At 42.8% G+C, this 13069-nt stretch overlaps 1 protein-coding gene across 10 annotated transcripts in view; it reads right to left on the minus strand.

Annotated features, from left to right (window-relative positions):
• KAZN (kazrin, periplakin interacting protein) overlaps nt 1-13069 on the minus strand; it is a 695856-nt gene that overhangs the window by 69144 nt on the left and 613643 nt on the right. Inside the window, exon 1 of one of the 10 annotated variants that reach the window (XM_077250263.1) lies at nt 7614-7706. The exons of 8 other annotated variants lie outside the window; for them this stretch is intronic. In XM_077250263.1, coding sequence (XP_077106378.1) covers nt 7614-7644 — 31 coding nt within the window. In that variant the 5' untranslated portion in view covers nt 7645-7706. Of the gene's footprint in view, nt 1-7613; nt 7707-13069 lie in introns of those variants that run through there. One more of the 10 variants, XM_077250261.1, reaches the window with a different exon arrangement.

A 13069-nucleotide genomic window follows, 5' to 3' on the forward strand; every position in this document is an offset into this window, starting at 1 on the left:
GGGAATTTTTTATCCCAGTTACAAAATGGAGCGGTATATTGGATGCCCGAGTGCTGCCTCATTCATTCTCTCTGCTGCTTCAAGAAACCGCCAAAAGGCCATGAACAGGTCAATAACGGGTGGGAATGGGCACTGCCGCTCCTCCATTCTAATGGGGTCACATATGTCTATGACTTGAAATAAGGGTCTTGGTTCCTTAAAACGCATTATTGTTTGATATATTTTATAGAGAAAGTTAATGTAAAGTCTCAATCAAAAATGCATTTCGGAATGCAAAGACCCCTTTTTCAAGTCAAAGAGACAGATGTGACTCCATTAGAATGGAGCGGCAGTGCCCATGCCCAATAGTTCTATTCATTCCCTTATGGGCTCGGCCATTTTTAGCAGCCCCATAGAGAATGAATGAGGTGGCAATCAGGCATCCAATATGCTACTACATTTTAAGAGTCACATCTGTCTACGACTTTAAAAAGGGGTCTTTATACCCTGAAACGCGTTGTTTGAGACTTTGCATTAAAATCCTCTACAAAGTATCAACCAACGTGTTTCGGGGTACAAAGACTCTTTACAGTCACAGAGACCAATGTGATTCCATTAGAATTAAATAAAAAATCCTCTACATTGTTACTATCACCTCTATTGGATGTTTTATGGCCAAGGTTGTCCAGGCATACCGTTTTCTGATTGATTTGATCATTGTTCTTTTGGTTTTATTTGGCATAACCAACTGAAGATCCAGGATGGTGGCTGCGTCGTCTACATCCTGCCCTACTTGACCGGTGGGCACAACGCTAAGTTCCCAGCTCTCTACTATTTTTCATTTTTCACGTAGGTTATCACCCTACGTTATATGGCATGCAAGTGTCCCCTAGGTCCAAGCTCATATACATTTTTGGAGATCCAATGCAAATCATATCTCTGGGTACCAAGCGCTGCCGCCATCAGCCTCCACTCAATGCAAAGAATTGGCAAAAATGACTACATAGACTACAACAAAGGACAACAAATAAAAAGTGAATCACTGTACACGGGAATGACTCGAGGTATTGGAAAAGCTCCACAGAACTTCCCCAAAGCAAAAAAAATGATTATGCTTATACAAAGGCTTCAGAGAGAGACAGCAACAACATAAAAAGGGTCAAAAGTGAACGTAGAGACTGCATAACTATGGTGTTTGGATAGTACACATCAGGTGCCCCACCCCAGCCTGCCCCGGAGACATTACGTTGTAAACTCTTACAGGAAAAAATAACTTTTAGATTTCCAGGTAAACTGCACCTCGAGCAATAATTGCACAGGAGTTTATAGTACAAACAGATACAAAATGATAAAATGTGAGTAATCGGAGTCACAGTAAAGCAGAGCACGATGCGGAGCAACATAATGACTGATACTTCATTTATTTCCAGAGCTGCATTCCGAATTCTGCTTCCTCCTTCCCATGTGCAATGGATGCCTGGTGGGAGCTAAAATGACAGTTAGGAGGTCGACAAGTCTACTGACTGCCCTTTTTGTTTTTAGGATTATTTCGCTAAATTGACCTTATGACTTATACCAGAGATCCCTTGATGGCATTTTTGTGGATTTTGAAAACAGGACAGGGCAAAGATAGCATCAGATTTTTTTTCCCCGCAACCCATAGATTTGCCTTAGTGAGACTGATCACAGACTCAGATCAAAATCGCACATCTCTGATTTTGTGAGAACCACTCTGTCTACTAAAAAATAGAGACATGAACCGCCCCATAGACTTTCTTCTGTATGAATTTTATCCATAAACATGAAAAAACCCGTACAAGGAAAACGGACGTCTGAAGACAGTGGGGATGGCCGTTCATGAAAGACCGAGGTTTTTTTTTCCAGTGATAACAATAACTAGCTACCGACAGGTACTTTCCGATTTGGCAAAGTTTCACTTGACTTAAGCCAACGTCACAGTTCTATTGAAACGGTTTTTATTTGGAGCATATCAGCTCTATAATTATTTTGCAAATACTGTTGTACAACTTTTTTTCAATTCATATACATTATATAAAATTTAAAATTCCCTTTTATGTTCATATTAGGAGTTTCTTGGGCTTTTTTTTCCCCTGAAGTGGTTTAGAAAAACATCTAGCGGAGAAAAAAAGTGTATGTGACTTCTTTGAAGAGAAACCTAAACGAACTCTTAAATCTAGACAATGTACAATCAAAAGGTGGCAAAAAAACAAACAAACCCATGCTTCGAGAAAACTATACAGGAAATAATTTAGTAAAAGAAAAAGAAAACCTCCAAATACTTCCCCCAAAAAAAGGAGTTTACCGAAGCGGCTTCTGCTTAAAATCTTGTAATTTCCCATTGAAGAAAATTGGCCTGCACATGGCCTTACTAGACACAATATCAGATATTATCTACAATTCCAGTCTCGTTAGGAACACCTATTAAGTAAATCTTGCTCACAATTGGTCACCAGTGACACCCCGAAATAGTGGCATAGTGAAATCACTGCTCTGAGACCGGCACAGCTCTTTCCTCCCCCATATCAGTATCGACCTTGGCAAAAGATTATTGCACCTACAACTATGCAACATAATATGAAAGGGTTTGGGGTTTGGCTATTCTAATTTTATTAAAAACAGATGTAGGACAGGATTTTGCACTACAGGTCCCCACCCCTGTGCACTTTTTCATGTAACCAGGGGTGTAACAATTGCGGTTGCGGAAAGTGCGGCTGCTACCGTGCGGGAGGTGGGACCAACACCTGGATGTGCATTCTGGGACACAAATTTAACTGAAAAGTACAGTGGCACAGAGACCCACTGACCCCCTGCACTGGAACACATGCTGCCAGCCAGTCAGGCAGCAAATATCAGCTTGCCCATGACAGGCAGCACATGACAGGCATCATGCGCAACTCATGCCGACACACCGAAGTCAGCTGCCGACTTCTGTACCGGCTATAGCGGTGGACCCATGTCGTGGGAGTGGGGGGGAAGGTAAGAATAATAATTTGTTTCATTTTAAAATGTGCTGAAGAAGAACAGCAGGGGCCCAGGATGGGTGGCATTGTACCAGGAAGAGATCCAGGATGGGGGATGTTACTGGAAGATGCCATGATGGGTCATTATTACAGAAAGCTGCCCAGCATTGAAGACCTTATTAAATAAAGGGCTCAGGATGGGGACAATATTTCTGAAAGAGGCCCAGGATGAGTGACATTATTACAGGAAGCAGTCATGACGAGGGACATTATTACAGGAAGCAGTCATTACGAAGGACATTATTACAGGAAGCAGTCATTACGAAGGACATTATTACAGGAAGCAGTCATGACGAGGGACATTATTACAGGAAGCAGTCATGACGAAAGACATTATTGCAGGAAGCAGTCATAACGAGGGACATTATTACAGGAAGCAGTCATGACGAGGGACATTATTACAGGAAGCAGTCATTACGAAGGACATTACAGGAAGCAGTCATGACGAGGGACATTATTACAGGAAGCAGTCATGACGAAAGACATTATTGCAGGAAGCAGTCATAACGAGGGACATTATTACAGGAAGCAGTCATGACATGGGACATTATTGCAGGAAGCAGTCATAACGAGGGACATTATTACAGGAAGCAGTCATGACGAGGGACATTATTACAGGAAGCAGTCATTACGAAGGACATTATTACAGGAAGCAGTCATGACGAGGGACATTATTACAGGAAGCAGTCATGACGAAAGACATTATTGCAGGAAGCAGTCATAACGAGGGACATTATTACAGGAAGCAGTCATGACATGGGACATTATTGCAGGAAGCAGTCATGACGAAGGACATTATTACAGGAAGCAGTCATGACTGGGGACATTACATGGGGGGGCGAACATGTGTCTTTGTAGGATCTAGAATGCTAAAAGGACTCATACATATGACCAATATGTAGGTGTGGTCCCAGATCCAAATATTACACTGGGGCCTATTGGACTCGTGTTACAGGACAGAGCATAATTGCGCCATCCACTTATTCTCACAATGGCTGCCGATGGAGGAGCATGTGTTCAGAACTGTACTTCAATCTCCTTGAATTAAAAAACACTACACGGATAAGCGGATATTCAACTGCAGGAGGCTGAATAACAGGACCAAACACATGCTCCTCCATTAGCACAAAGTCCGTGTATAGGAATGCTACGCTACGAGGAAGGAGAAGAACCAAGGACGTCTCTATATTCTCATCACAATATTGTGTCCCGACACATTTGCTAAAATAAAGTTGAAGTGGTCCACACCTTTAGGACTATTTGCTAAAGTAAAGGCTTCTTTGTTTTGATACATCTTTGAGAACATATAATCCACACAAGCCTGCACGTTGTAATCGGTTCTCTTGCCTACATAGAGTACAGTAAGAGAGCACAGCCTAATTATTGAAAGCACTTGGGTTACCAGACTTAATTCTGCACGACCTCCATTTTGTTCTAAAATTACAGGTTTACAGCAAAATACTTAAATCATTAGACAAATCCGATCGAAAAGCTTCAGAGACTTCATGTAGGTAAGAAGGATTTTGCGTTATCTAAAGTGGGTGGTGGTCTTTTCAAATCCATGACCAAAAGATAAATAAAAACAAAAGCCGAAAAAAAAATTGGTAGGGGTAAAATTTTTACGTGCCCATGTTGTAGCCTTCTACATACACTACATATGTCCTTGGTGCAAAGAAAATAGAGACCTCCCAACATCGATATTTCAAATCAGGATCTATAGTTCTTAAAAGTGTTCTCTACCTTTGACCACACTAACTTATTGGAACAGTCTCCTTCCACAATAAGATGATCACGCAGACCCTCGGCAGTTACAACTAGCGGTTATATCTAATGTCCCTTTCCCTGCCCACAGGACAAATTAGGCATTACACGGTACCTATTCCAATCAATAAGTATAATGCTGGAAAGATCAGGTCCTCCAAAGCTCGAGACAGTTCGTGATCACTCATTAAAGTTGCTTAACTCAGCGATTCCTCAAGAAATGTGGTAAAATGGCTTTTTTTTCATTAATGCCCACTCAATTAAATGGAAAGCCATTGTTGGAATTTATCTGTATACTGCAGAGAAAGGTGTTTAGCCGGAGGACTATTCAAGAACGCCAGAAATCGATGTTTATAGAGACAATATAAAGCTTTACAAAAGGCAGAAGTGTAAAAGGCATTAACGACCATACAATGATGGCTAATAAAGAGACTTTAATGTCCTACGCACAATTGTTGGACTCATACAGCATCAAATTAAGCCAATGAGCCACGCGAGCCAAGACGGACCGCAATAACCTCAAGATGTCATTAGGTTAACTGACTTCCTAAGAAACTGGCCAAAGTGTATGCATGACAGAGGAAATGAGGTTGTGGCTCACTACTGAAGACAGGAGTAATATGCAAACTGTACAACACTATGGAATACGTTGGTGCTACATGTAACAGGAAAGATGGTCGCTAACAAGTACAAGCAAGGATAAGCAAAAGTGCAACTTGATTGAACCTCCTAGACCTCCATTATGTATTGGCATTCCCTAGGGCAGTCAGGCCTCAAGGCCCCCTTAACAAAAGAAAGTTAGACAAAAAAAGATTTTGTTGGGAACTGAACTATCAAATGCGCATAGTGGGCTCCAGATAGTTGGGGGGAGAAAACAGTGTAGTGGTTGGCATATCAAAATTTGATGGTATTGTTTTTAGGGGAACTAAGCCGCTGCCAGAGGTTCCCCTCTCGTCACAGTGTGGTCACAGTGTGGTCACAGTGTCGTCAGAAAAAAAAAGGTCTCCATCTTCTTCATTCTGTCAATCCGTGGAAACAAACTGCACTGAGATGCCATCTGCAAGTAATCCTGAAGTTTTCCATGGACACTGACTTGTGTCAATGTCGGATCAAACTTGGGCATGCAGTGAATTTTTCCTCAAACCTACTTGGTCCGAGGAAAAAATATATCAACAGTACAGCGTCATAGCATAACATTAGTCCGGGTGCGATCTGATGTTTTATCAGATCGCACCAGGACCGAAAATATGGCCATGTGCACGAGCCCTAATAACAACAGTCTCCTGCAGCAGCTTATCCCAGAGTTAGTGAGACAACAGTACGGAGCCATCACTACAATGATCTGTACTCCAACTTACATGCAATTTCATTCTTTTTTAATGTATTAAAGCAAATCCCTTACTAAAGTGACTTTTAAAGTTTCATAAACTTTCCATGCTGGATAAAATTACTAAAAAAAAAAAAAAAAAAAAAAACTTACTCTAAGAACACAAAAAGTTAAAAGAATCAGTCCCATATTTTTGCTTTTAACGAAAGACAAGACAAAACAATGGAACTGGAGGAAATTGCGTGACTTAACACAACCTTCTCATGCTGGATAAGGAATGGAGGGTCCAGAATTGTCAAAAGTCCAATACATTAAATGAGGGGATCCAGGCGGAAAGGATTAAATCGCGGAGCTGACGGCATCAAACTTCAGGAGTAAATTGCAGAAATAAAGACACGGCCCAGGGAGAACTGCGCGGTCTGTGTGAACGGTTGGTTAAAGTTACTTTATAAAAAGTCTGATAATCAAGGGACTAAAAGCTTTTGAAGCCCATGCAAAACTAGTAACGAGACCTCCACATACCAGGTGTCCTTTATCATACTGGTGTCACATCCTTGGTGTCCATACACAGAACTGGGTGCAAGAAATTGTCAGCACCGCTAATACTCTTCATCCCTCCACAGAGATCGGGCCGTTCATTGGTAGCCTCACAACTCGTTTTGGTTAAAAGGGGTTGCCCAGGAGTTGAAATTCTTCTAAAACAGCGCCAACCACATCATAAGGCTGTGTCTGGTATTGCATCTCAGCTACTTTTAAATGACTGGAGTTGAGATAGAATAATCGCACGCAACCTTTGGACAGGTGTGGTGCCATTTTTGGACGAAAACAGCCATATGTTTCTAATTCGAGGCTACACCTTAAAGCTACAGTCTTCTTCGTGACCTCCTGTAATGGATGTGTGGCCGGAGACCAGGGTCCACGAGTAACTAGAGCCCATATACAGGAGCCACGTGTTGTCCCTCATTGGTTTGGCAAGCCTTTCCTACAAACATCAGAACGTCGGCTCATTTAGAGATCATTAAACCCTTAATGAATGAATGGTATTTTGCTCGCTTCCTGTACAGACACGTTTGTTCCCATTTATTAAAGCTTTCATCGTGATTTTTAAAGCTTTCCGCTCCCCCGACAATCAATGCAGCGCCAGTGTGTGATAATCGCACTCTGTCCCAAAAGGCTTCTTCTCCAGTAAACCATGACTCCGCAGAAAGAGTCCCCGACATAACATAAGCACCGCTAAGAGGCTGCTCTCACCTGCAACCAACCACAACAATAAAAGAAAACAAAAAGTGCTAGTGATTCGCTCTATTCACCCTGTAAAACGCAGAAGAAGCGGAACCAAATATGTTCATTTAGCACAACTCCTACTTAAGTCGTAGTTTTACATAGGACTGCAGGCATGTTTACGTTATTAGCTAGACAGGTAAATGTGAGCCAGCTTTGCTACTTCTGGGTACAGGACGGGGTTAAAAAAAAAAAATGAAATAAAATAATGACAAGCAACCTACCAGGTTTCCCTTCCTCCCTGTCTGACTTCATGATGGTAATTAATCCCTCCAGAAGATTGAAGAACGCTCCTCCGTCACATTTGACTCCCGGCTCCTCCCAGCAATACAGGAAGTGCTGTTTGCTTTTACCTGGGCAGCCAGGAATTTGACCTGCTCACAGGTTGCGGTAGTAGAAAGCATGATGTCACCGCAAGGCAACAGATCGGGCGGGGATTGATTTCCTGCTAGAGAGCAAAAGCGAGCTTGGCTTTCCATCTGCTCTACCTTCCAGCCGAGCTCCCACCTCATTGCATCTCATCAGTCTTTTCCTTTACCTTTCACTTTTGCAAAACTGGAAGGGATCAAACATGCAAAGAACAGCAATGCCTACATCACTCGGGTTATTAATGAAGCACCAATGCCCGTTTAGTTTACGAATAATTCTAGGACAACTGGATACCACCCAATATAGCTGTCATTTCACCCCAGATCAGGATGGTCCCTCAGATTTCCTAAAGTCCCACACGTCGATGAACGGAGATTCGCTTCCCCCTAAAAATAAGAGTTTGAGATGAATCACTGATTAAAGTCAAATCTTCCATTCTTGAATCTTGTAAAAACTGGTGAGGACTTCCCCGTAAGTTCTTGGTCATGTTGGTTTTCAACCAGTTCCCCCCCACCCCCCAAAAAAGGCAAAGCCATTATTACATTGCGTTTGGGCAATCCACAATTTTGTACACCTTTCCTCATTGCCTTGACCTTGGGAATCTTGCTTTTCGGCGTTATGTGAAGATCTATTCCCATATTCACATGTAGAAGCTGCCCTCATTCTGCATTTGGGGGATTTGCTTTAACTTTTGAGAAATAAAAACCAGCATGACTATACCATCTCATAGCTTTCCCAATATCCTGAATGGAAAGTCTCCCTCCATACACAAGACGCTGAGTAATATATTGAACTTCTTGATATTATTAGTAGTAAATTATTTTTAAATTGGCTGTCCTATAACGAAGACTCCTAAAGAGACAGTGGCAATAGCGTAGCTACTGGGGGTGCTGGGGCCCTGAGCCAGGTTATATCGAGTGGCCAACCAGCCTTAACTACATCACCATATATAGTACGCCGGTAACGAAAAAGCCATGTGGTACAGCAGGGAGTCACAAACTCCTATCCCCACACTTCTCCATTTTGTAGGCCACCGGCTGATTAGGCCTGCGGCCAACAGAACTATGTGGCACGCACAGAATGCCATCTTCCACAGACAGTGTACCAATACCAACGGCCATCTGTGCTGGGATGCGCGCTGGGAGGCTGACGACATGTGATCACTAGAATGGAGTTGCCCCAATGAGGAATAAAGTTTTGACGAGGGACCTCATAGATTAAAGTACTTTACTCATAACTGTAAGCAGCATTGCATGAGTATGCAGGTAACCTCAGTGGAGCCATGTACTGCATAATGGGACTATATCTAAAGCAGAGGAGTGATGTACTGCAGGAAGTGACTGTATATAAAGGGGCTCAGAGGACTGACATTTTGCAGGATTGAGTTGTACATAGAGGGACTGAGAGGAGTGATGTACTATAGCATGGGGGAAATGTATACAGGGACTCAGGACTGATGTTCTGCAGGATACAGCTGTACATAGAAAGGGTTAAAGAGGAGTGATGTTCTGCAGGATGGAGCTATACATAGAAGGGCTGAAAGGAGTGATGAACTACAGCATGGGGGAAATATATACTGATGTACTACAGTAGTGTTCCCCATCTCTGGCCCTCAAGAGCCACCAACAGATCACATCCAATTGTGGAAATTATTATTATTCCAAGATCTATTGATTAAAATGAACTTTTGGTCGTGGGACCACTCATGTAATATTTTCTACGGACATTTCAATGCTAGAGGGCGCTTTGGGTCCTTACTACGCAAGTGGCATAGTGGTGTGTATTTATTATGTGGGGCACGAAGAGTAAAACCGATATTACTGCACCTGCTGTGTAGCGCAGAAAGGACAAGATAGGGAATTTCGGTAGGTCAGGAAAAAATGGGGGACCTGAAAATGTGAAGTCAAATATCTTTGTGGTAAAAGCTGTAGATGAGTCGTGGATTGAAAAAGCCTTCATGGAAGTCTGGGTCACAAAGGACGGACTGAAAAAGTGACCGACCTCCATCGTCACCTGTGAGACACTATATACAACTGTACATTAATCAGGGGGTAGCAGTATTTTTACCATTCGATCAGCACATTTTTAGAGAGACTCTTGTATCATAATGGGTTTACCAACGTAATCCAAACAGTTAGGCAACAGCAGTAACTTTGTCAGTGGACTGTCCATCTTGCTTTTGACATTTGTCCGGTCCTTGGTGCCACAGATCTTCACAAATTATAACGCATTGTGACCCAAGGCCAGTGTGTTGGCTTACACGGTTCTTTATAGACCTAAGGCCCCGTCACACATAGCGAGATCGCTGCTGAGTCACAAGTTTTGTGACGCAACAGCGACCTCAGTAGCGATCTCGCTATGTGTGACACGTACCAGCGACCCGGCCCCTGCTGCGAGATCGCTGGTCGTATCGGAATGGCCTGGACCTTTTTTTGGTCGTTGAGGTCCCGCTGACATCGCTGAATCGGTGTGTGTGACACCGATCCAGCGATGTCTTCACTGGTAACCAGGGTAAACATCGGGTTACTAAGCGCAGGGCCGCGCTTAGTAACCCGATATTTACCCTGGTTACCAGCGTAAATGTAAAAAAAAAAAAACAGTACATACTCACCATCTGATGTCCGTCAGGTCCCTTGCCGTCTGCTTCCTGCTCTGACTGACTGCCGCCGTACAGTGAGAGCAGAGCGCAGCGGTGACGTCACTGCTGTGCTGTGCTCTCACTGTACGGCGGCACTCAGTCAGAGCAGGAAGCAGACGGCAAGGGACCTGACGGACATCAGATGGTGAGTATGTACTGTTTGTTTTTTTTGGTAACCAGGGTAAACATCGGGTTACTAAGCGCGGCCCTGCGCTTAGTAACCCGATGTTTACCCTGGTTACCCGGGTGCTGCAGGGGGACTTCGGCATCGTTGAAGACAGTTTCAACGATGCCGAAGTCGTTCCCCTGATCGTTGGTCGCTGGAGAGAGCTGTCTGTGTGACAGCTCCCCAGCGACCACACAGCGACGCTGCAGCGATCAGCATCGTTGTCTGTATCGCTGCAGCGTCGCTGTGTGTGACGGGGCCTCTATGCAATGGGTGCACCGCTCTATAGTCAAAAGCGGTCAGTTCACACACGAGTCATGCAGCCCAAGAACATGTCAAAGGCCCGTTCTCCATATACTTGGCCCCAATTTACATCCATTGTGTTTCACCACACCGAAAATAAGACTTTCCTGGGGATAAAAGGCTTCAAGAGTCTTTTGGAAATTTTTGCTCTCTGCACAATACACTATATAGTACAGAAGGTTATGCAACACGAATGCAATGGCATGTTCTCGTTGCTACTGGTACCAAAGGTTTGATTAGCTAAGGATATGGGATACCTGTACTTGTATTATATTACTGGTGAACAAAACCCTACTTATAAAAAACATCGACACCCCCCTCATTCATGACTTGAATGCCTCAATGTTATTCACCAGCGAAAAGTTCTCACGAGGGGGGGGGGGGGTCTGGGGGGAGTCGGATCAAGCAGCGATAGGGGGCTGCAATATAACAATATACACTGAACCAAGACGTTTTTTTTTTTTACACTAAATCTTCAGGTGGCCAGCCAGAACATTAATGGTTGTCTCAATGCTGGTTATTTCTATGATTGCCCTATAAACAAGCACGTCTATATATTAATAAAAACGGGAATCTTAGAAGGATAAAACATACAGGCGTCCGACAGGCTAATTATTCTATCCTGACGTGTACTATTAGAGAAGGGTCAAGTGTACCCCAAACAATTTTGATCAAAGGTCAAATCTGCCAATTTCTCATGAGTAGGCATCTTAAATGGGATCTGTCATTAGATTATTGACAGTTAAAATGAGAGCAGCAGAATGTAGAGACAAAGACCCCGAGTCCAGCGATGTGTTACTTACTGGGCTGCCTCCTGTAGTTTTGAGTTTATCACTAGAGTTTATCACTACTATTACTAGTAGTAAACCGGCTGCCATGTCTATTCATGAGCTCTGTATAACCCCGCCCTCATCACCGATATCAGCTTTCGGTTCATGCACAGTGTACACAGTACGCTGCCAATCAGTGGTGTGGGCGGGGTTATACAGAGCTCAGCATTCAGAGAACTGCTGATCTGCAGCAGATAAAACAGTGATTTTAACGAAGCAGCCCAGTAAATGATAGATCGCTGGAATCATGATGTTCTCAAATGGGGCAGCAAAATCCTAGTGACAGATTCCTTTTAATTTTACTAATTTCATCTTTCGCACAAATCCCAATCCTAAACAGGCCACATCATGAACATACAATTAATTTGTGCTTCCCCCATTAATTTAGAGAATTCTCAACTATGGCTTTATTGTGAATTCGATCATTAGTGGGAATTTTTTTTTCTTTCTAAAAGTAATTAAAAAAAATGTACATATATGAACCAATTGCCCCAAAAACTGGTACAGAACAACCCAATAGTTCCTTGGTCATGACAGATACAACTTTCTATAAAAGAGATCCACGTCATCAAAGTGGCTCCATGGCACTTTAGATTTTATTTAGGCTTACCCTGGACTACCATATTTGCATGGGGCTGTTGTGATCTGCATAAATATGCTCTTAAAAGATGCTAATTAGTCTAGCTCACAAAGGGTAGCATCAACGGGAAACCCCTTTTAAAAATAGCCAACCCCTTACCCAACTCTTACCGCCATTTATGGACCAAGGGGGCAGCCGGACAGCCACTGTGACTTCCCTCTAGTCTGACGCACTAGTTTTTAACCAGAGTTCCTCTTTGACTATTGCCGTCAGACAAGAAAGGACGTGTTTTATTCATTAAGCGCCGTGCCATGAACACAGCCATCATATTTCAGCATTATGTCAGTTCTATAGGAATGGTTTAACTTTAGAGAATTTCCACAAAACATAAGAAGCATTAATAAAACAAAAACAAAACAAAACACATGAGCAGCTATAATAGCTCACAGAAGAAAAAGCCAAATCCCAGTTGACAATAGTTCTTCCAGTATATGTACATAATGTTACACAGAGCATCCTGGAGAATGGCGGTTACTGGGAGCTGTGGTTTGTTAAGCCTCAGATCAAACATTCAAAGAGTTTTGGAAAGAAAAATCACTGGGAAACCACAAATGCCAGAACAGACCCAGAGAAGTCTTTAAGGAGGTTTGTCAGGTTAGAAGGTGCCAAAAATAACGAAACGCCAGTGATGAGCAGGAAAAAAAAAACAAAAAACTTGCATCATTAATCATTTTTGAAAGCCAATGAGAATTTTTTAAGGGGATTTAGTTACAACTTCGAAAGCCTAAAAATGT

The sequence above is a fragment of the Ranitomeya variabilis genome, chromosome 4 (genome assembly GCF_051348905.1).
Source record: "Ranitomeya variabilis isolate aRanVar5 chromosome 4, aRanVar5.hap1, whole genome shotgun sequence".
Classification (NCBI taxonomy): Eukaryota; Metazoa; Chordata; class Amphibia; order Anura; family Dendrobatidae; genus Ranitomeya; species Ranitomeya variabilis.